At 40.4% G+C, this 20,285-nt stretch overlaps 2 protein-coding genes across 11 annotated transcripts; one reads left to right on the top strand and one right to left on the bottom strand.

The window, feature by feature from the left end:
- Positions 1-1,692: 1,692 nt before the first annotated feature.
- On the top strand, positions 1,693-9,851 carry mbpa (myelin basic protein a). Of its 7 annotated transcripts, XM_025902383.1 has the most exons (7): positions 1,693-1,982; positions 3,719-3,814; positions 4,299-4,325; positions 6,745-6,765; positions 8,075-8,158; positions 8,271-8,291; positions 8,621-9,851. In XM_025902383.1, exons 1-6 carry the CDS (start codon positions 1,863-1,865, stop codon positions 8,271-8,273), a joined length of 351 nt encoding a protein of 116 aa, XP_025758168.1. In that variant the 5' UTR covers positions 1,693-1,862; the 3' UTR covers positions 8,274-8,291; positions 8,621-9,851. The 7 variants fall into 7 exon arrangements, with proteins under 7 accessions (XP_025758168.1, XP_003447248.1, XP_025758169.1 ...); XM_003447200.5 differs by lacking the exon at positions 8,271-8,291; XM_025902384.1 differs by lacking the exon at positions 6,745-6,765 and having other exon boundaries at positions 1,694-1,982.
- A 3,621-nt stretch (positions 9,852-13,472) lies between these two features.
- On the bottom strand, positions 13,473-20,000 carry zbtb22a (zinc finger and BTB domain containing 22a). Of its 4 annotated transcripts, none has more exons than XM_005452812.4 (4): positions 19,290-20,000; positions 17,736-17,954; positions 16,294-17,065; positions 13,473-15,911 (listed from the first exon to the last, which is right to left on the bottom strand). In XM_005452812.4, the coding sequence occupies exons 2-4, from the start codon at positions 17,940-17,942 to the stop codon at positions 14,821-14,823; spliced, it is 2,070 nt and encodes a 689-aa protein (XP_005452869.1). In that variant the 5' UTR covers positions 17,943-17,954; positions 19,290-20,000; the 3' UTR covers positions 13,473-14,820. The 4 variants fall into 4 exon arrangements, with proteins under 4 accessions (XP_005452869.1, XP_025758065.1, XP_025758064.1 ...); XM_025902280.1 differs by lacking the exon at positions 19,290-20,000 and adding an exon at positions 19,164-19,274 and having other exon boundaries at positions 13,473-15,908; XM_025902279.1 differs by lacking the exon at positions 19,290-20,000 and adding an exon at positions 19,164-19,273.
- Positions 20,001-20,285: the final 285 nt, after the last annotated feature.

A 20,285-nucleotide genomic window follows, 5' to 3' on the forward strand; every position in this document is an offset into this window, starting at 1 on the left:
GAGAGAGATGGGAATGAAATAGGGGGAAAAAGTGCAGTCTGACCCATGAATACTGAGGGTGGAACAAATAGGGAGCCCCCCTTCTCTTGTTGCACCCCTGCCCTACATATTTTTACATTTGGCTAAAGTGGTTCATTCAGTATGTATTCCTCGCCAAATAGCAGATGGTATTGTACAGGTGTAGATGTGTGTATCTTTGTCCTGTCTTGATAACATCTGTGCAAGATAAATTCACTAACCTTTAGTTTCACACTACCACTTAGTGAGATTGTGGTAGTGCCTGATCCCACTGCAAAAGCACTTTGAATTTTTGGGGGGAATTGATCACTCGATCTGATGTCACTTTTTCTGATGTTTTTGAGGTCGTTTATTCCTCTGACTGGCGCGAAGTCAAATTTTCAGTCTGTCTTTATCACACCTATTAATTTAGTTAAGCAGAGTTTAAAAATGGGTGGCATGGTGGTGCAGCGGTTAGACGGCTCTGGGTTTGAACCTGCTTCTTTGTGAAGTTTGCATGTTTGCACACCAGCTTCCTCCCACAGTGGTATGTTAGACATGCATGTCACTGATGATTGAATTATTCAATGGTTGTTTGCATCTCTGGCTTAGTATCTGAATCTGAATTGGATACAAAGTTTAGAAAATGTTCGGAAGCTTGAAAGAATGTCTTACTATTTATATTAAAACACTAAAACATTGTTATTAAAAATGTGGAGAATGTTCCTGCTATAAAACTTCCATTTCAGAAACGTGGCCAAAACCCTACTTTCCACTTGCTTTATGTTGTGCAATATGAACACATATGAATTTAAGCCATGTTTTTCCAGTTTAACCTGATTGTTTTCTATAAGCATTTCTGCTTGACTTGAAATAAGAAACACACAAAACAAAAAGACATCTGTTCCAAAATATTAATATTCTGATGCTGCATGGGTGTTTTCTAACACAGCTCGCGGCTCAACAGATCGTGCTTTGTCTGCCGACCGCCGCAGCCGCTCTGGGTGAAACAACACATGCAGGACTCCTTGTAATGTTGTTAAGTGGTACAATGAGAAAAGGAATTTACATTCTACACTGCTAAACAGCCATGGATCGTTTTATTATTCATTTTTTGCATATTTAAACTTGGTGCATTTAATACTAAATTTGTACTTTTATTGGCATTAAAGCATAAAGCTGCAGTTTTCGTCATAAACTGTGATAACTGGAGCTCTTGAGTGGCCTTGGCTTGAAGACACCAAAACGGAGCAAATGCAATGTGCAAAGTCACCTCAAGTTTATTTTATTACTGTGCAGACAGATAATTGGCTCGTGTTCACAGGTTTTTGTCTCTTTCACACCATAGTCTTTCCTTTTCTTAATCTGGTGACTGTACATCCAATTCAAACACAATACATGAAGAAGATATATGGGGCCGATTCAACAATGGCCTCACAGTGCTTCGGGCTGGTTTGCATCAGGGTGTGAGTTCAGACTCAGAGATAACCCTTGTTGTCCCTTCGGCTGGGGTGAGGCAGATGGGGAGAGGAACAATGGCCGTGCCCATGCGGAGGGCGGCAGTGACTGACACAGCCACTCAAGCTCCAAAGAATGCCTGGAGCTGAGCCAGAACCATGGACATCACCAATGCAACCCCCCCCCCACCCTCACCAACCTGACCCTCAGTATGTCCCATGGTGCCCTTGGGCCAAGGGGATGACACCTTCAAAGACGGCCCTTGAGCGTCAGATGGGCTGCAAACCACCCTGAAGGAGCAGCAGAGACGGGTTTTGGCACTGTGAGCTTTGGAATAGCTTGGAAGAGGACTACTGAGTAAACAGAGAGGTCAACGCCACCAAACCTCAGCAGCAGCAGCAGCTAGCATGGCTACAGCAAGCACCTCAGGGCAGAGCGCTTTTGGGCTCGGGAGGAAAAAGAAGAATCCCGGTCTGATGGATCAGATTAGCAAATTCTTTGGAGGAGACAAAAAGAAGAGGAGCAAGGTGAGCATCCATTCATTTAAACAGACAGTTTTATCCTCAGCTTAACCCAGTTTTAAACTTTTACTTAGTTAATTAGATAGATACTCCAAGCTGTGGTCTGTGGTCTGTAAGCCCATTCATGCATATATTAATTTTTACATATAAATAATAATGTGGTTACAATAATAATGCAATTAATATTATTAATAATTTGCTTTTTGTCTTAAAAAAATAAAATATTAAAAAGAAATGTTCTTAATAAACTAAAGCGAGACTTTGTGAATGATTAGAGGTTAAGGTAGGTTATAATTCACTTCTGCAGTTCATATTATTACAGTTTGCTTTTAAATATTTAAGCAGTTTTGCATTTTCTTGAGCAGAGTTGAGATTTCTTTGATTTAACTGCTTGTACTTCACATTCACCTGCAGACCTTATCTGTTAATTAAAATCCACTTATTTAAGCGTCAGTGTCCTAAAGCACTGTGGATGTTTTGTATGTCAGACACCGTCTCTGTAATGTTTCACTGAGTACTGCACGTAAAAGCTCACACTCAAAATTACTGTATGTACTGTGGGCTGTGGATTTTTTTTGACCTTCCATCTTGAGCTTTTTTGAAAAAGAAAGATATTTTTGGAGGGTTGAGTAATTCAAAAATCCATCCAGTTGCTTTGGTAGCTTTGCCCCGATGCGCTGTTTTTGTTTTTTTTTTCTTCTTGTCTTGCAAAATGCTGCAAAGAATCTAATATAAAGGCTCTAATGCAGTCCCATTGAGATCTTGTGAAGGGAAAAACAGGCCTCAATGTGGATGCATGAACCGTACCATGTTTGCAGGTAAATTTAGTCTGTAATATCTGTCTGACCATGAGCTGCAGCAGATAGAAAACATCAGACAAAGCCCCTTTCAGATTTCAAGATTCAACAGTATGTGATGGGAGGGGCCCTTCTGCTGTTTTCAAACTGCTTTCATCTGATGTCTGAGGCTGTTATTCTGAGTAGGCAGAGCGCAAGGACGCCAGATCTCAGAGATTTCTTAAATTTTATTGTTTGTGTGTTTCACTCTTGTGTATCAGCTTTTCTGTGACTCATTTGCAAGACAGGCAGAAAACAACAGAAAGCAAAGAGATGCGTGCCTGCACATATCTCGCTTCTTTATTTGGACTTCTTTGCATTCATTAAATATAAGACCAAGTAAAAAAAATACAATAACTGTCATAGAAAGGCAGGAACCTTCTTCTGATTGGCTTCCCACATAAACAGAGGCTTTCAACAATATGTAAGGGTTGCTTCTGATCTCACAGCTCGCCTTAGATGACCATCAGGAATCATCTCCTCTCATTGTCTTCATTGCTTTTGCCTTTAATACTTTAAAGTCTGAACCATGAAATAATTTCCAGAATACTCAATTTTTTTGTAAAAGGAGTGTTTATTGAACCTTTGAACCTTGACCATTTACATATTTACAGATATTGATTTGCATATATGAGGTTTAATTTGTATCATCAGATTGAAGTCTTAAAAACATCATCTTAATAATTTCCTCTCTGTCACTGAGACCAGACAATAATTAGGGAATATCAAAGCTATAATTATTGGTATATTGTGGTGCAGCCAGCGCTGACTTTCATCAGAGAAAGTGAGCTCATCCCAATCTGTTCTATCATGAATACACTGCAGAAAAATGCATGTTTCATACAGTCAGGTGAACATGTGTTAAACAAATATATGCAGTTACTTGACCTCTGCTTATCTTCTCAGGGGTCTTTCCGGGGTCATCTGGCCGCCTCACCCCAACAGTCCTCTTCCCGCCGTCGGACTAATGAAAATGCTGTTGTGCATTTCTTCAGGAGCATTGTAAGTTCCACTTGCACACACATGTTATTCATGTCATTCCATACATGTTTTACATACCTTTATAAAAGCTTTTTTTGTTGTTGCTGCGTCACGCTAACCCCGCCAAGCTTCATTCAGTTAAAGGTGTTTGATGTAATCCCCTGAAATTGCCAAAAACTGCATAATTCATAATGCGGAATAAACAAATTTCCTCCAATTTCCAATTTCCTCCAGTATTTTCTTTGGCTCTAACTCTTGGCATCAACAGTGTGGCAATGTTTCAAAAACAGCTGGTTAAATTGTTTTTCCTCGCCTACCTCAGTGATTACGCGCCGCATGACTCCTTCATTTGCATACCGATAAAAAAGACTTTGGGGAAATTTCAATCAGCAGCTCAGCACTTTTTGTTTATTTCATATCTGAGTTTGTTGCTCTGTTTTTGTTTTGCTCTGAACAATCAGTCACTCTCTTGTTGTTGTTGTTGTTGTTGCTTGGTGTTCCTCAGGTTTCCTCTCCTCGTCCTAAATCCAGGGTGAGTCCCACTTTACCGCCATATCTGTTTATAATTATTTCAAAGGTTTAACCACAGGATGAAGATAATGAGAGAGTTGTTTTGCAGAAATCAACGGTCAAAATAATCATTCTTTATCATTTCAGGTTTAAATTCAATTTTGTTTATGTAGTGCCAGTTCAAAACAATCATCTTAGCTTTTTATAGTAAAATAGAGATCCTAACATTTTAGAGAGGAAAGCCTAACAATCAGACGAACCCCTGTGAGCAAGCACTTGGCGCCAGTGGGAAGAAAGAACTGCCATTTAACAGGAAGAGGTCTCCAGCAGAGCCAGGCTCAGGGAGGAGCAGACATATGCCCCAATCTTTAGGGGGGTGAAGTGAAGGAGAAGAAAGAGAAGGGTTGTATAGAGTAACAAAGAGATTATATAGTTAGACTGGATGTTAGAAAAGTCCCTCAGTTCATTCCTCCATCTTAAGCTGTTTAAGCCCATTTCCCTCTAAGGCCACACCCTTTTTAAAAAAAAATCAAAACCTCTTCTGATTGGCTGTCACTTAGATAGGCAACATAAAACATGGACATAGTTTCCTAACCTCAAAAGGGGAAGTACCTAAAAGTTGCATTCTATCCAAAGACCACAAGATGGCGATAGATGTGGTAGCAAAAACGATTCAGGTCCTTTACAAGTTTATACGAAAACTACCTTCTTGACCTCTGCAAACACTTTCCTCCTGAGTCTATGGACTCAGTCACTTATTTTGGGTAATACTGAATCCAAAATTGAGTTTATTTCAGAAATCTTGTTCATACTATCTTAAAAAATGGAGGTACAAAACCGCAAGCTAAAATTAGCCAATTTAGCAGATTTTACTGTTGAATATTACATCAAGAATTTTGCACTTTGCACGCATCGATTATACTTACTGTGAGTCTGCTAGGGTCTGCTCAGGCCTGAGAGATACAAATTTTAGCATTAGATGATGAAGGTCTATGAGGACATCTGCAGTCCTGCTTTTATTTATTTATTTATTTATTTATTTATTTATTTTATTTAATTCGTTTTTTGTGTCTTGAATGCACCAACTGCACATGCACCCAGACTTCAAAGAAGTAAAACTGAAATCAATACTCAGCTGTTACCAATATAAATACATTCTACTATAAAAGCAGCACAATCAAAGTTCTTTATTTACAGAAGCCTAAAATGGACATTTGGATATTTGACCTAAAATGTGTCTCAATGGTTACTTTACTGATACTGTTTAAGAGATTGCAACTTTCCCACCACAATTTCTGCTAATTGCATCTCACATTGTGGCAATTCACTTTATTCATTTTTCAGCCTTTTGCTTAAGGTGCCTTCATGTAATGGTTACAAAATCATTGGAGAGCCATGAATTGCCCATCTAGTGTCCTGCGGATCTAAATGTGCTCTGTCTATGTCTTTCACCCATAAACAAATGGATGAAACAGAGTTCACCTGTGTTCACAGAGCTTATCTAAATGTCCTACAAAGGAAAACGCTGATATAATCACAGACAGCACTATAAGCCATAAATAAGAAGATATCAGATAATAAGATCATAATAGATACAAGAGTTTTTGAGACCTCTGCATCACCACTGAGATTTTCTTTAACCCTAACCCACTTATGGGTTTTTCTTTTTAAGATACACAAACTGTCAGCAATAAATTGCACAAAAATGATATTTAATGTATTTTTTAACATTTGTCAGAAGGGTTCATAAACATTGTTTGAGCTTTAAAGGGTTAATGAAAGCATGCTAAATTTCGCACATCACCATGGTTGCTATCCTGGTGTTATCATGGTAACATAAACTAAAGCTGAGGCTGATTTCAGTGAGACAAATAGATAATTGGTTATAACTGGGCAAACCAAGACCGTGACCTGATGATGGTGCCATTATGTAATATTAAGGTTATAGTTCATACGTTTATTGAATGAATATCTGGAAAAAATTATCATAGCAAGTCATCTTATTTATCCTGATGTTTACTAGATTATTAGTAATCCTCTGTGTGGGGCTCTAACTGTATTGTTATATTTGTCTTATTATTGCAAAGCAAATTTCTTTATAAGGGTTACATAATCCTCTAAAATGCAGATTCCCACTCTGGTACTGGATAAATACATCATCAAGGGTCATGAGATGACTGGACAGGAAACGAAACCTTTTCTTTTTTTTTTCTATGTGCATCCATTTTCAGTTTGTTCATGTTTTTTTTAGGGACTTTTACCGAAACATTTTTAAAAGCCAGATCATAGCGGTGGTGATCATGGAGGGACTGGATAAAATCAGAGTTTACACATCGACTTGTCTGCTACCACAAAGCTAATCTGAGACCAGTGCAGGTGGCATCATAATCTTACTGTAGCTCATCTCACCATGTCGTTATCTGTTTCTTTTTCATGTCCAGTGGAGAGACGTCTTGGGTTTGGTACGTCACTCGACCTATCTCAAATTATACAAAAGCCCCACTGCTGACTGCGCCGCTCTGTGCGTCTGCAATCATCCCATTTAAATCTGTCTGTCAACCTCTTCTTTGCAACATGTCCTTTGTCTGCAGTGCACCTGTTACCTAACCTTCACTTTCATTCTGGCTCCTTCCTACTTTGTGTTTCACTGCTTTCTTCCCTGAAGAGAAATACATTTTATACTGGAGCGCGATGAATCAAGTCACATTCACATCCTGATTCACCAGCATTGACACACAAGGCCTGAAAGGCACAGTTACAGCAGATCAGCCTGGATGAATGCCACAGAAAATCAATTTCATTCATTGACTTGCTGTTTGAAAATTATTGACACAGTTATTGGCTTATTGATAAGTTCAATACACTTCAATTTCCCTCCCTTCTTTGCTTCAATCCAGAGCGACTCACTGCTTCTGGATGACTTTGAAATCGCTCAACTATTTATGAACCACAGCCGGTAAACACTTTTTTCTTAGGACCTCTTTCCCCCCCTTCCTCTCTTCTTTCACACATCTAGTTCTCTGTAACACCTTCATCAACTTCTCCAGAGATGACTCACCGATCCATCTGTTTTGGTCTGCCACCTCCTTTGTGCCTTCTTATCTGTCCAGCCACTGTGGACACCTCTTTGTGTGTCATTTGATCAGCCATTTACACCCTTTGTGTCAGTGTCTCCCCTCATGGACCCCATCTTCTTCTTTCTCATCCATCTTCTTTCGCCTAAAGGTTACTGTTAGGTGAAATCTGGTCCAGTCACACATTCATATTTCTCTCCTTTCATGTCTACTCACAATAACAGATCAAAGACAACCTTCTTCTTTGCTGTTGCAGAGAAACCACATACCTGCACTTTGTTATTTTGCACACCAATTCACTTTAAATATCAAAGAAGGAAATTCAACTCGTAGCAAAACACAATGAAAGCACAAACCCAAATACCAAGGAGTCCATCCTAATGCATTTAAAGAGGATGGAGATCATTAATAAGAAGGTTTGCAGTCATATTACTGGTGGTTATGTGTTTTTTGTGCAGCAACAGCAAAAACGGCGCCCTTTGTAACAAAATGTTAAGCAGTTGTTTTTGTGTTTGGCATTTCGTTGAAGTAGTTTGATATCTCTGATTGTCTGGGGGAAAATATCTTTAATCTCATGGAGAGAAAAAGGCCGTCGATGTAAAATGAATTGCTTAAAGGTTTTGCAGTGGCGAGGCAATGCTGGATTCTGGAGCTGGTTCCAGTTCTCCACCTGTGCTTATAAGGCATCTTTTTCTAGGCCACGTCACCGCGTGCTGAGAGCACAAAGTCACCGATCAGAAGACGCAGAGACCAGAGCACGCTGTCCAGACTCTTCAACCTGGTGAGCTCGCAGAACGTTTGCCTCTTTGCTTTACCCAGAATTCCCCCTTTCTGCCTGTAAACCTGGATTTCACGAGCACTGCTTCCTGTTTGTGTTTGCTCAAATGCAACAGTGATGTTCTCATCAGAGATCAGTGAGTAGGACGTAAATACGATCATTTCATCATCATGCTTTTACTGCAGCGTGTCATCATAATAAACTAACAAGCTTTATAGGCACATTTTCACTTTTACATGTAAGCCCAAATTCATCCAATGCCATCTACCTCAACGTTTTTTGAGGCTTTATTTTCAGTGTGGATCAGCGCCACTAAATGCAACGTTTTTTTGGACAATCACCTCGTTCATGAACTTTCAACAATGTTTTAACCAAATATCTCCCCAGATTGCTCTTATCTGTGGCTGCGGCAGGAAAACCAATGTTTTTCTCAACCTCCTCATGTCCACTTCTTCTTCTCTCCAGGGAGAAGGCAAGTCCCGTGCACCCTCTAAACGCTGGAGCACCATCTTCTAAGCTCTCCACTGAGGACCAAACCGCAGATCCGACACCGATGAGACCAGAAGAAGAAGGAGAGACAGATACGCCTGCGGCAGACTCACAACCTCAAGAGATGTTAACCTACTAACACGATCCTCCTTTATCTTTAGACAGAGACACAACATTAGTGTAAAAATCCTCTTTTTATTTTTAATCCTACTTCTGAGGAATTATTTAGCTGTTTGTAAGAGGTTCAGTCATGCTTTTAGTAAAGTCTCCTACCATAAAAATCATTGTCTGATGGTGCTAGTGTCTGCTGTCTGAGGTTTGTTCATGGCAGGTGTTTGTTTCTTCTATGTCTGCTGTCGTCTGCATTTTGTACACGATTGATGCTTTATGGATCTCGCTGCTTCCTAGAAACACACAGCTCACACGACACACAAGCCAAACAAACTTTCACATGTGAAATCATGACAGAGGGTGGTCCCGTTTCTGATTGAGCATGTCACAAAGCCACATGTTTGTAAAATGCAACTGGAAACCTATAGAAGTAGTGGGCTCTAATATTGTTTTTAACACCACTGCTTTAGTTTTCTTTGCCTCCGTGTAATTAATCAACATGTATGATGTTGATGCTACCCAACCCTATCAAAACAAGATAAAAATGCCCTTTCGAATGCACTGTTTCACAACCGAGAAATGTGCTAAAACTATTCTGTTGTCTTTTCTGTAGCTTTCTGTAGCTTATTTAGTGATTTTCTTTATCTGTTCTGTCGTAATTTAAGTTTTATGGTGATTTGTGTTTTTCCAGAGGATGGCTGACATGTTTTGTAGCTGATGGTTAATTTGCAAGTGGTTCAAAGGTTTAAGGATGAAGCAGCAAGGTGGCACGAGGAGCACAGTACTGTAGGACAGGATGTTGAATTCACGTGTTCTGACAAATAATTTGTGATCTTTTTTTTTTGTTTGTAGTAAATTACACTGCCACTCTCATTTCTACTTGATGTTTGTATGTTCGCTTTAACTGAATGGTCAAAAGCACTGTAAAGATGAGGTGGCTAACGTGTGGTGGTGCTACGGGAATAGGAAGTGATACTTAGATAAGTGTTGCGTTTCCTCTTAATGTAAATTTCCTGTTTGTAATGTACGGCCTAACTTGCAATAAACACCTTTACTTTTTTCAAATTTAAGAGTTATTAAATGTTTTAAAATCAGATCGTTCCCTCATCTTTGCTGCGTTTTAATTGTTATGATTTACCAAACATATGATTCAAATGAGCTCTGAGTAAGTGAATGTGCACACCAGCGTTCCTGCTGAACGTTGACCAGATAATACCACTTTCACGTCTGTGGTAAGGGTACAGTTTACTAGGCTTAAAATGTGTCCTTGATCCAACACAGCTGATTTAAATGGCTAAATTACCTCCTCAACATGTCTTGAAGTTCTCCAGAGGTCTGGTAATGAACTAATCATTTGATTCAGGTGTGTTGACCCAGAGTGAGCTCTAAAACCTGCAGGACACCGGCCCTTGAGGCCTGGAGTTCCCCACCCCTGCTTTAGGGCATGTTTACATTATGAGTGATAGGTCGCTGATGTATCTGCTGTTTCTTGGTTTCTCAGTCAGACTGAGCTCTCACTCCTCATCAAGTTAGGAACAGAAACAAATGCTGAGCCTAGGGCCTCACATTAGGACTATACTAACCACAGGATAATGTCACGGTGGTTATGTTGTTCTTCTATGTACAGTCTATGGTCTTAAGGTTAAAAAGACCATAAAAATAGCTCCACTTCTAAAGCTTTATGACTTTTTCTGTTAAAGTAATGCAAAAAACAGAGTATAAAATATTGTAAAGTGTCATGTTTCTATGTGTGGCAGGCAGGATGAGGATCCAAATGCAGGACTCAGAACATGGAAAAGTAAACTTAAAACAGCAGCTTTATTTGATGGAAAAACACCACACTGCATACAAGAAAACAAAACCAGAAACATGAAAACTAGGGAACTAAACTGGGGAGCTAGGAGAATACTAGGGGCACAGAGGAAACACACGGCACAGAGGAGGGTTGACGGTACAACGTGACAACAAACAGGGGAAGGAGGACTAAAATACACAGGCAGGATAACGAGAGGATGGGGAACAGGTGGAAACACAGCTGGAACTAATCAGACATAAAGAGACAAGGGGAAGCAAACTAGATACACTGACATAGGACAAGGACTATCAAAATAAAACAGGAAGCATGAGCCGTAAGCAGACTTGACACAGAGGCATGGAACATGCTCGGAACCAAGCACACCACACAAGAAAACAGAACGAAACCTTCACTAGAGACAAGACACCAGGAACACAGAGGAGGCAGAGAAACAGAACATGGAGCACAGAGACAAGAGTAACTAACAGTGACAGGGAGACATGACTGAGTGGGAAGACACAGGAGATGAACAAACACAGAGACTCAAACACAGGCTGAGATAAGACGAAGGGAGAGAGGACTAAGATCACTGAGAACTAAAGAAACCCCAAAACGTGAACAACAATAATCAAAGAACGTAAATATTGTGTGCTTTGTGTACAGAAATGACTGTTTTAGTACTATTGGCATGCTTACTGCTGCATTCTGTGTAAGTTACCATGCCTCACATCACACATGTAGAAAATGAGCTGTTCATTGGTTCAGTTCCAATTTATCATGCTTGCTTTCTATTTAGTTTCTATTTTGTCCTTGAGCATATGAATGTATGAAATATGCAGTGCTCTGTATGTGGATATGCTGTATGTGTGTTGATGCTGAGGTACATTTGCAAGTATGCATAGAGGCATTCTGCTATTGTGAACTACCCTATGGTAAACTATTCATTTGGACAAAGGGCAGGCTTATAAGATTTTCTTCTTCTTGCACCGCTTCCCGTTATTATGAATTTATATATTCTAACGTTTTAAATAAACTCAAATAAATAAAGAAATTTACATTTCTAGTACTATGAAAGAAAATGAAAATTACATTTCTGACATTTTAACAGCTCGTTTAAGGTCAAGTAATAGCCCTCTACTGGAAGATACATAACCATACTTCATAAACTTTAAATATTTTACCCATTAAGATTCTTTGTTGAATTGTCAACGTGTTTTAAAACAACACAAAATTTGACCCTGTTATCTTCTTGCAGCTTAGAAGGCTTAAAATTTGACCTTGCAGCTCAAAAACTGAGGTAGAGAGGAAAAAACTGTAAACTGATAAGCCCCTGTTGTAACTCAGCGATGATCCATGCCATAAAAAGCTCCCAAACACTGCTGAAATATTCTCTCGAGGCCAATCGTCTACGTCAGACGATAATCCCAATGTCAAAGTCTTTTGCAGAGTGAAAAAACAAGATCTCAACTACATCAAGCAGGACACTCTGTCCTACATTTAATTAAACACTAAACAAGGATGAGTCATCCTCGTTAGACTCCCTTGTCAATACTGAGAAGTGGGAAAAACAGTGTTTCTCATCATTAGAAATAACGGTGAGATAGAACTTTTCATGGACTACTGCCCCTAAAAGCAGAATAATCACTGAGCTGCATATTCTCTGAATAATTCAATAATTGGCTCAGGGGTCTATAATCCATGTCACATCACGCACATTTGAGCACTCATATAAGGAGCAAAATGTACACTCAGCCAGTTCATCTTCACAGTTAATCCAGCCATACAAGTGTCTAATCTGACAAAACATTTCTATAAAATGATTTTAAGCTGTACTGCAGTAACATTTCTCTCTAAGCTATAGGGCTCTGCAAGCCAAAAATGTATTTTCTGTGTTATGTCATTTCTTTCTTTGATGGTCAGGACCTCATGTTTGCTATTGATCTTGAAATTTCTATAGACTATCCCTTCTGAAAACACCCAAATACATTAATCAGCAGTCCCATTCACTGGCATCTCTAGATCATTTTATCACAGTGTAGTTTTTGACTAGAATGGCATGATGCAGTGTTGAGCTACAGAGACCTCTTGTGCCCCATCATTGTGCTGCAAGGCAGCGTTCTCAATGTGTTCTAATGGGGCACAGACTGTATCCAAAAGCAGTACCTGTTTGTTTTGTTTTATGTCCTCCAAAAACACACAGCAGTGTGGAATGTCTCTTAAAAATCTTTTAATATTGACCAGTGGGAAAATGCTGCATATCCAGTACTTGTCAAATACTGTTAGATAAGAGGCTATTCATCTAAAAACATTTCTGACTCCTCAAAAATGTAAGAAGATTTGTTAATATTGGTCAAATCTCCATTGGGAAGGGGTTTTTGCAAGAATCCACTTTAGTTGTGGATTTATTGGTGTTTACTGCATTCTTTCTTTTTAAGAATGTACCAGACTGTCGACTGGCCACTTCTAAAAAAAATGTCTTCCTCTGATATTTATTTTGTTTTTCAAAATCTAATCATAGCCCCCTTACCCACTTACATCAACATCTCTTTGGACCGCATACTGACAGTGAAAATAAATAGTTCCCAAATACAACAGATGAAAATAACGAAATCTACTCTACTCATTGGAACTTGACTGGAGTCATTGGAACACCCAAAGACACCCTTTTCCACCTGAAAAAGATGCTAAACTTTATATAAATCTAACAAGCTACTCAGGAGCCCAGCCTGCCAATATACTGGCTGGCTTTGTCAGCTACTGCTAGATAACACTGTAATCTCATCACAGTGTTATGTAAATGACTTCTTTCTTGAGAAGTCATTTAACAAAATATTTTAAAATGGCCTCAGTGCTCTAAAATAACATACAATATTAAAATGAGCCTCACTGACATGTTTTTAGAATGATCACAGAACACCAAAACCAGGAAACAAAACTACTTTTATTACCATTTTTTTTCTTCACATAAGTGACATCAGCATGGCACGGGAAAAAAGCATTTTTATCCTTGTGTTCATTTTATATTAAAGGTTAATAGCAAATAATTTATGTGCAAAATGCGAGAAGTACATTCACAACACTGCTTGGTAGAGTTTAAAGCATCACTAAACAAAAACAGCCTACATGACGCTGCAAAATGAAAAAGGATCACTTGAAATAAGAATATTTTGTTTCATGTTTTTCAAAATAACCATGGCCTGTAAATAATGCACATGTAAAGGACAAAACTGAAGCAGTGGGCTCAAAGATTTGTTGTGTTATACATTTCCATCTTTTAAAGTATTTATGTACATACAGCAGAAAGCTGACGAATCCTTTGGGATCACCAACACTTTAACTGATTTCTCAGAATTTGATCAAACCCGGAAAATATCAGTTGTACTTTTCATGTCTTTATTGAGCACATTGAGTAATCGCACAGTGTTTATTCTAAAATGATAAGTAAACTATTAAATTTATTTAGTTGTACAAACGTTAACAGCAATGAGGTCAATAATATTTCCTGTCTTACTGCATCTTCCCAAACTCTTCTAAGCATCAGATTTAGCACTGCCGCTCCAGGATGGAACCTGGTACAAAAAAATAATACATTTTAAAAAATACAATAAAATACACAAAAACTGATGCTCCCTCCACCATCCTGCAGTTACCACAAGCTCTTGTTTTTTCCCCTTTCCCTACAAATATAGCATTGTGCAATTTTGTCAGAGAGACAGATTTTTGTCTCATTTGTGCTCAGAAAATTATTATCTGTTCTTTGGCAAACTTATTTACTTCTCTTTCATTAACACTATTCTTTATTCAAAGGTTTTCTATAGATCTTTTGAATATTTTAGTATGTGTAGATATTTTGTTTGCAGATATATTGTGGTCTCTGTGGCCTTTGGAAAAAGAGTAGTGCCAGTCCTATATTTCCTCTTTATATACATTTAAGAACAGGCTTTGTCAGTAATAAGATTTTGTACACATTTGTTTATAGGGACAAGCGCCTCTACATCCCACAAGTCAAATCTCATTGCCTTAATTGGAACACCTGACTGCGAGCAGCTTTTCTGAGAACTCATTAGCACAAAGGTTCGCTTATTCTTTCCATCCAGCGCTGAGTGATTATTCAATGTTTCACAAATAAAAGCATGAAAAGTATAACTGCTTGTGTTCTTTGTTTATTCAGATTGTGTGAAGATCGGATGACATTTCATGGCATTTTAAGCAAAATCCTTCTTCAAACTTTACAGTAAGTGCGTTAAATCACCGTTTTCCACATAAACATTTAATTTCCGGTGAAACTCTCGCTGGCCTCCTCTTTAAAAACGTGACTGCCAGGGTCCAAGTTTTGTGTCTGGGTTCTTAGCTCAGCAACAATCCCAGAAACACTACCCAAAAGCCCACCCATCCCATCCTCTATCTCCTTGTGAAAATCCACTTCCTCAACTTTCACCTGTCCTCCAGTGGGGAGAAAGGCTTCCCCTTCATCAAATCCATAACTATAGCCATCATCCATATCTGCAGCTGCGCTTGCACTGTTGCTGTTTGCCGAGGAGCTGGAAGCAAGTCTCTCACAACGGGCCTGATGTCTCAGGAAGCTGTCTCTCCAAATGACTTTCTTCCCACAGAGGCTGCATTCATAGGGCCGCAGCCCTCCGTGGGTTTTAAGGTGCTTAGTGAGATGGTGCTTCATTTTAAAGGACTTTGTGCAAACAGGACACCCAAAGGGCCGTAAATTGAGGTGCTGCATCTTCACATGCCGGTCACGCATACTCTTCAGGGTGTAGGCTTTCCCACAGTGGCAGAAGTGTACTTTGCCCGTGTAGGGCGCAGCAGCGAGGGACACTGAGGATGATGAAGATGGGGTTGGAGGTGAAGGGGGTGGTGGAAATGCAGCAGAAGATGAGGACAGATGGCGACTGGAGGTCGGGGTCAAAGAGCCACCCTGCCAATTTACCTCCGCACCCACCACGGTAAAGTCAGGAGACACGGGGACCAAAGGCCGCTGGGAAACCTGTCCTGTGCCATCTTCAATCTCATCGTAAGTGTCTCTCCTATAGGGCGCTTCTGTGAAACATTCAAAATCCACATCCTCCTCTTCCTCTTCCTCATCCTCATCTTTACTGCAGCTGCCACCCTCTCCTTCCTGAGGCCTCTGCTCCTGCTGAGACCAGGCACCTGTTTGCCACTGAAGCCTGGCTGAGGACGGGCAGGAAGGGTCTGGAACTGCGTCACCTGTTTGGCAACCATGAAGACTGGGCAGGTCTGTGGCTGGATCGCTTCCTACCAAATCTCTTTGCTTTGTCACGTCTGCACTCTGCTTCCCTGCAGCATGTCCAGCTTCATCATTTTCATTCGAAACAGAGTGAAAGTCTGCTGAAGGAACAAAAGCACATTTTAGTAAATTCACTAGGAAAATGCACAAACAGAGAGAATATATGACCCAGCTATCTGGTCAGATTCAACATTATTGATATTCATATCCACTGCTGACTTAAATCTGAATTTTACTAAATTGAAACCAATAAATAAAATGTTTAAATTCTTGTGTTTATTTTATAATATATAAATATATTTACTTTTAGTAACATTTACAGTCAGGGCACTGCTGTTGAATGTCAGTCCAAATCATCCCCACAAAAGCTGTATTTCTTTATATTTGGAAAAAAAAACTGCTGTTCAAAAAAAGTAAAAATCCTAATAACATATAGTGTCTAAAAAAGGATTCTTTAATGTTGTTTATATTTGTCCATCTTACCACAGTGTCCCATTTGTGCAAAGCCTTCCTTCTTCCCCGTCTCTTCTCCTACTCCTTCATCCGCCTCAATTCCTCTTCTCTCACTCCTCCTCTTATCCTGCGCCTCATCACCATCCCCACTCTCTCTATTCTTATCGAGTGGTCGATCAGAGGTCTGTGGTGCCCCCCGCTGTTGAAATCTGACTTTCTGCTTTAAAGCCTCAGCACCCGAGAACCCCCCATGGTGCCGGGCATTGTGTCCAGGTCCGTCATGAGTAAAGTGACTCGTCTTAGCATTGCACGATACCCATGTCTCCTCGCAGCTGGTGTAATCAGTCTCCACATAGCCAGGAAGGCTGTCCAGCTGTGAATCAGCCAAGTGCTGGGCGGACGAGGGTCGAGGGCGTCCCCATCTTGAGAACTGCTGTGGGCGTCTCCATGTAGCCAAAGGAGGCAGTGAATCTGGCTTCTTCTCCCTCCTCCTTCCCTCCCTTTCTGCATACAGGCACTCCGTGCTGCTCGGGGACTGCTGGCGAGATGCAGAGCCGGGGTGAGCTGCGGCAGCAACCTCTCCAGAGGCACCCTCTGCTGAGGAACGAGGCCTCTTCAGGATCTCGGTGCATTTGTCCACAATGTGCCACATCTGGAGGAAACTGGCCACGGTGACATAGTTGACGATATCGTCGTGCACGATGCTCAGCTGGCCAGTGTACGCAGAACTCAGGACGCTCTCAAAGGCAACTGGGTCCATGACTGAGGGCAGGGAGACAGTTGTAACGTTTTTCAGTAACACCTGTGAAGAGACAGAAACAAAGACACACTTTGACATCTGGACTGAAATATACACATAAACAGGTTTTCTGCCAGTGTTTTACAAACCCAGTGCCTTTACAAAAACAAACTGTTGCTCAGTTTGTTAGCCATTTTAAACAAAGAAAAACAGCTAAAGAAACTATAAGGGAGGCTTAAGACACCTGCTTTTTTATACAAAAGCTAGGTTTCCACTAACTGGAGTCACTAATGTGGACATTTCCACCATGTTTGTGCTGTTTGATGAAATTATCTGAGCTACTGTGAGGTACAGACCACCCAAGGATTTTCTGCTTCAGTTTTGGTGAATGAAATTCAAGTATTTTATCATAGCCATCAGCTTTAGTTACTACGTATTAATTAGCAGGTATCTTTTTCAGTGGATTGCACTCCAACAGTTAATAATGCAGCTTTTAAACATGTTTGCCAGCTGTGACCAAAATGTTAATATTGAAGCTCAAAATGTGGAGTAGAAAACAAGTGGGTGATATGCTCATAAAGGCTGTAAAGTGGTGTCTCTCCCTTCGTCTCTTGTCACCCACTCTACATGCAGAGATGATTTTAGGTATTCTAATAGTGCTATATTACTGGAGTGCAACATCAGACAGTAAACCCCAACAACTTAAACCCTGCATGAATATGCACTGCCCTACCTGATCATGAAAGTAAGGTGAGGATGCAGCGAGGACACAGCGGTGGGCCCTGAACACTTGACCTTGCACCTGGATGGAGAGATCGCACAGCCTGCCTTCCTCCCGCTGCCGGTTCAGGTTGTCCAAAACAGCTGCTCTGGCGCCAGGGAAGCACACCTGGACCGTCAAACCGGCCGGAGCCACAGACCCACTGCAGGTCGGATCCATGGTCAGAGAAACCTAGAGGAAAGGCACAAAGGTTGTCAGTTGTTTTCTCATATTTTACTACACATGTAGTTATTATTTTTCTAATCCATACTTATACATATAATGCATTATAGACCAATATATATTTTGTTACGCCATTAAAATATTCAATAACACTGTCTGTTTTCCACAAAATAAGGCTGATAACATTCACTGTAGAGAAGATCCGCTGGTACATTAATCTACTATCCTCTGATTGACCTTTAATTGCTTACGAGTAATTTCATGTAGACCAATTTTACCTCATCATTTTACCTCAAATGTCAGTTAAAATTATGCTAATATCGGTGTTATGGAAAACATGCTGTTTGGTTCCTGTACCAAAGAACTCAACACTATCAGGGCTTAACAACTAGCCCAGGCTAGTCTCTCCCTCACACCAGAGACTAGCCTGGGCCCAACGGTGAAGTAGTCTAGGAGGAATCGTCTACCTCTGAATGTGAATAAGACCAGAGTTACGGTGACTAACTTCAGAAGGAAGAGGACAGCTACATAGCCAAGACCTACCCTGGGAAAGGGTGTTGAAGTAGAGGGCTACTCCAGGCATCCAAATCAGGAAAACCAACACAGATTGTATACAAGAAGGGTAATAGGAGGCTCTATTTCCTACAGAAACTGCGATCCTTCAAAGCATCCAGCAAAATGTTGCAGATCACCCAATTTTAGCCAGCACAGTGCACTTTGCTGAAGTCTGCTGGGGAGCTGGTGACTCCAAGATACTGAATAAACTGATCAGACAGGCTAGCTCTGTGACTGGTTGCACACACGACACTTATGAAAGAGCTGTGGTCGAGACGAGGCCACTGAACAATCTGCTATCCATCATAGATAATCTTGACCACCGTCTGCAACACTTACTAAACAGACAGCAGAGCCGCTTTTCAGACACACTGCCACAAGGAGAGATACACAAAATCTTCCCTTCCACATGCCATCACACTCTAGAATTCAATACATCCGTCTAGCAGAAAGCCATCTACCAGATAATCCGGGTGTTATTTTTAATGTTCATTTTAAGTGCTGTAACGATAGCATTTCCCGAATATGGGATAAATAGGGGTTTTTTTGGTCATGATTTATAAATAACCACCTGTGTTCATCCCAAATAATTTACCACCTGGTGATTACTGCTAACTTCGATGCGCTACTATTTCACCATCTACTTTTAAAGACGGCACTCACATGATGAAGGGCTGAAGACATTCGCTCCTTAGTTTTTGGTTCATTGTTTATATTCCCTGCGTTAAGCTAGCTTTTAGCTACATTAGCCAGTCAACAGCCCAGTAAACGTTAGTTTAATGACTTTACCTTCGATGAGCCGAGATTTTGTTGTTTTACATGGAGCCTCGCTGACTATTTGCAGCAAAACGTCACTGGTAAACTCCACATGCTAACCGCCATCTCAAAAAAAAAATCACGCTAATAAAACGAGGCTAACGGCAGCCTGCCCGCAGGCGCAGCTGCTGCTTTTAGCCAGTTGACAAACCAGCATCCTCACAGATGGCGTGAGTGGGTGTTTGGTGTGAATGTCGGTTTGAACTGTCACGAAACGCCATCACACGTTAACCTGTTGATTCACCTGCCGCTGAATAAACAATAGCTGCATGGACGATTATTAAACGTTACTGACAGACCCACTGTTATATGTATTAACAGAGCCCAATCCCCAAGAAACTGACTGCAATTCAGCTGGAGGCCCCGCAGGGGGCGCTCCGGAGATATTCAATTAGCTGACAGTGCAACACGGATAAAACAACCGCTTCTAGACAAAACGGTCAATGTGTAATTTGATTTTCTCATATCTCGTCGATAATGGGCCTGCACTGAAATAAAACGACGTTCCTGTCCTTTAGTTGGTCATCACAGAGAAGCTTATGCTGCCCAAAAGCTAGCATTTTGCTAAGACACCCGTTTTTACAAGCGTTAAATAAACGGTGGAAGAAAAGTTAAACCGCAACAGAAAGCTACACGTGTGATGGTTGTGGTGGTTGAACGGGACGCTGTCAGGAGGGTAGTTGCTAGAAATTCTCAGCTACTGGTGGATTCATGCCCAAAAGGAAAATGGCGGATGCTGTAAAGCGGCTCATAGTGCTGTGAAAATAAATAAAACCGCCAACGTGTATTTTTTAAATTCCTCCAACCAAAATATCATAAAAATTTCAAATTTTCCTCAATGAAGTTTACACTGTTAAAAATGCAAAAAATAAAATAAAAATACCCCCCCCACCACCACCACTTAAATAAAGTTCTACCATACATCAAAATTATTATAATTTTTTTAAGTTTCCATAAATATTTAATGGT

Source organism: Oreochromis niloticus, linkage group LG22 (assembly GCF_001858045.2).
Source record: "Oreochromis niloticus isolate F11D_XX linkage group LG22, O_niloticus_UMD_NMBU, whole genome shotgun sequence".
In the NCBI taxonomy this organism is placed as follows: domain Eukaryota; kingdom Metazoa; phylum Chordata; class Actinopteri; order Cichliformes; family Cichlidae; genus Oreochromis; species Oreochromis niloticus.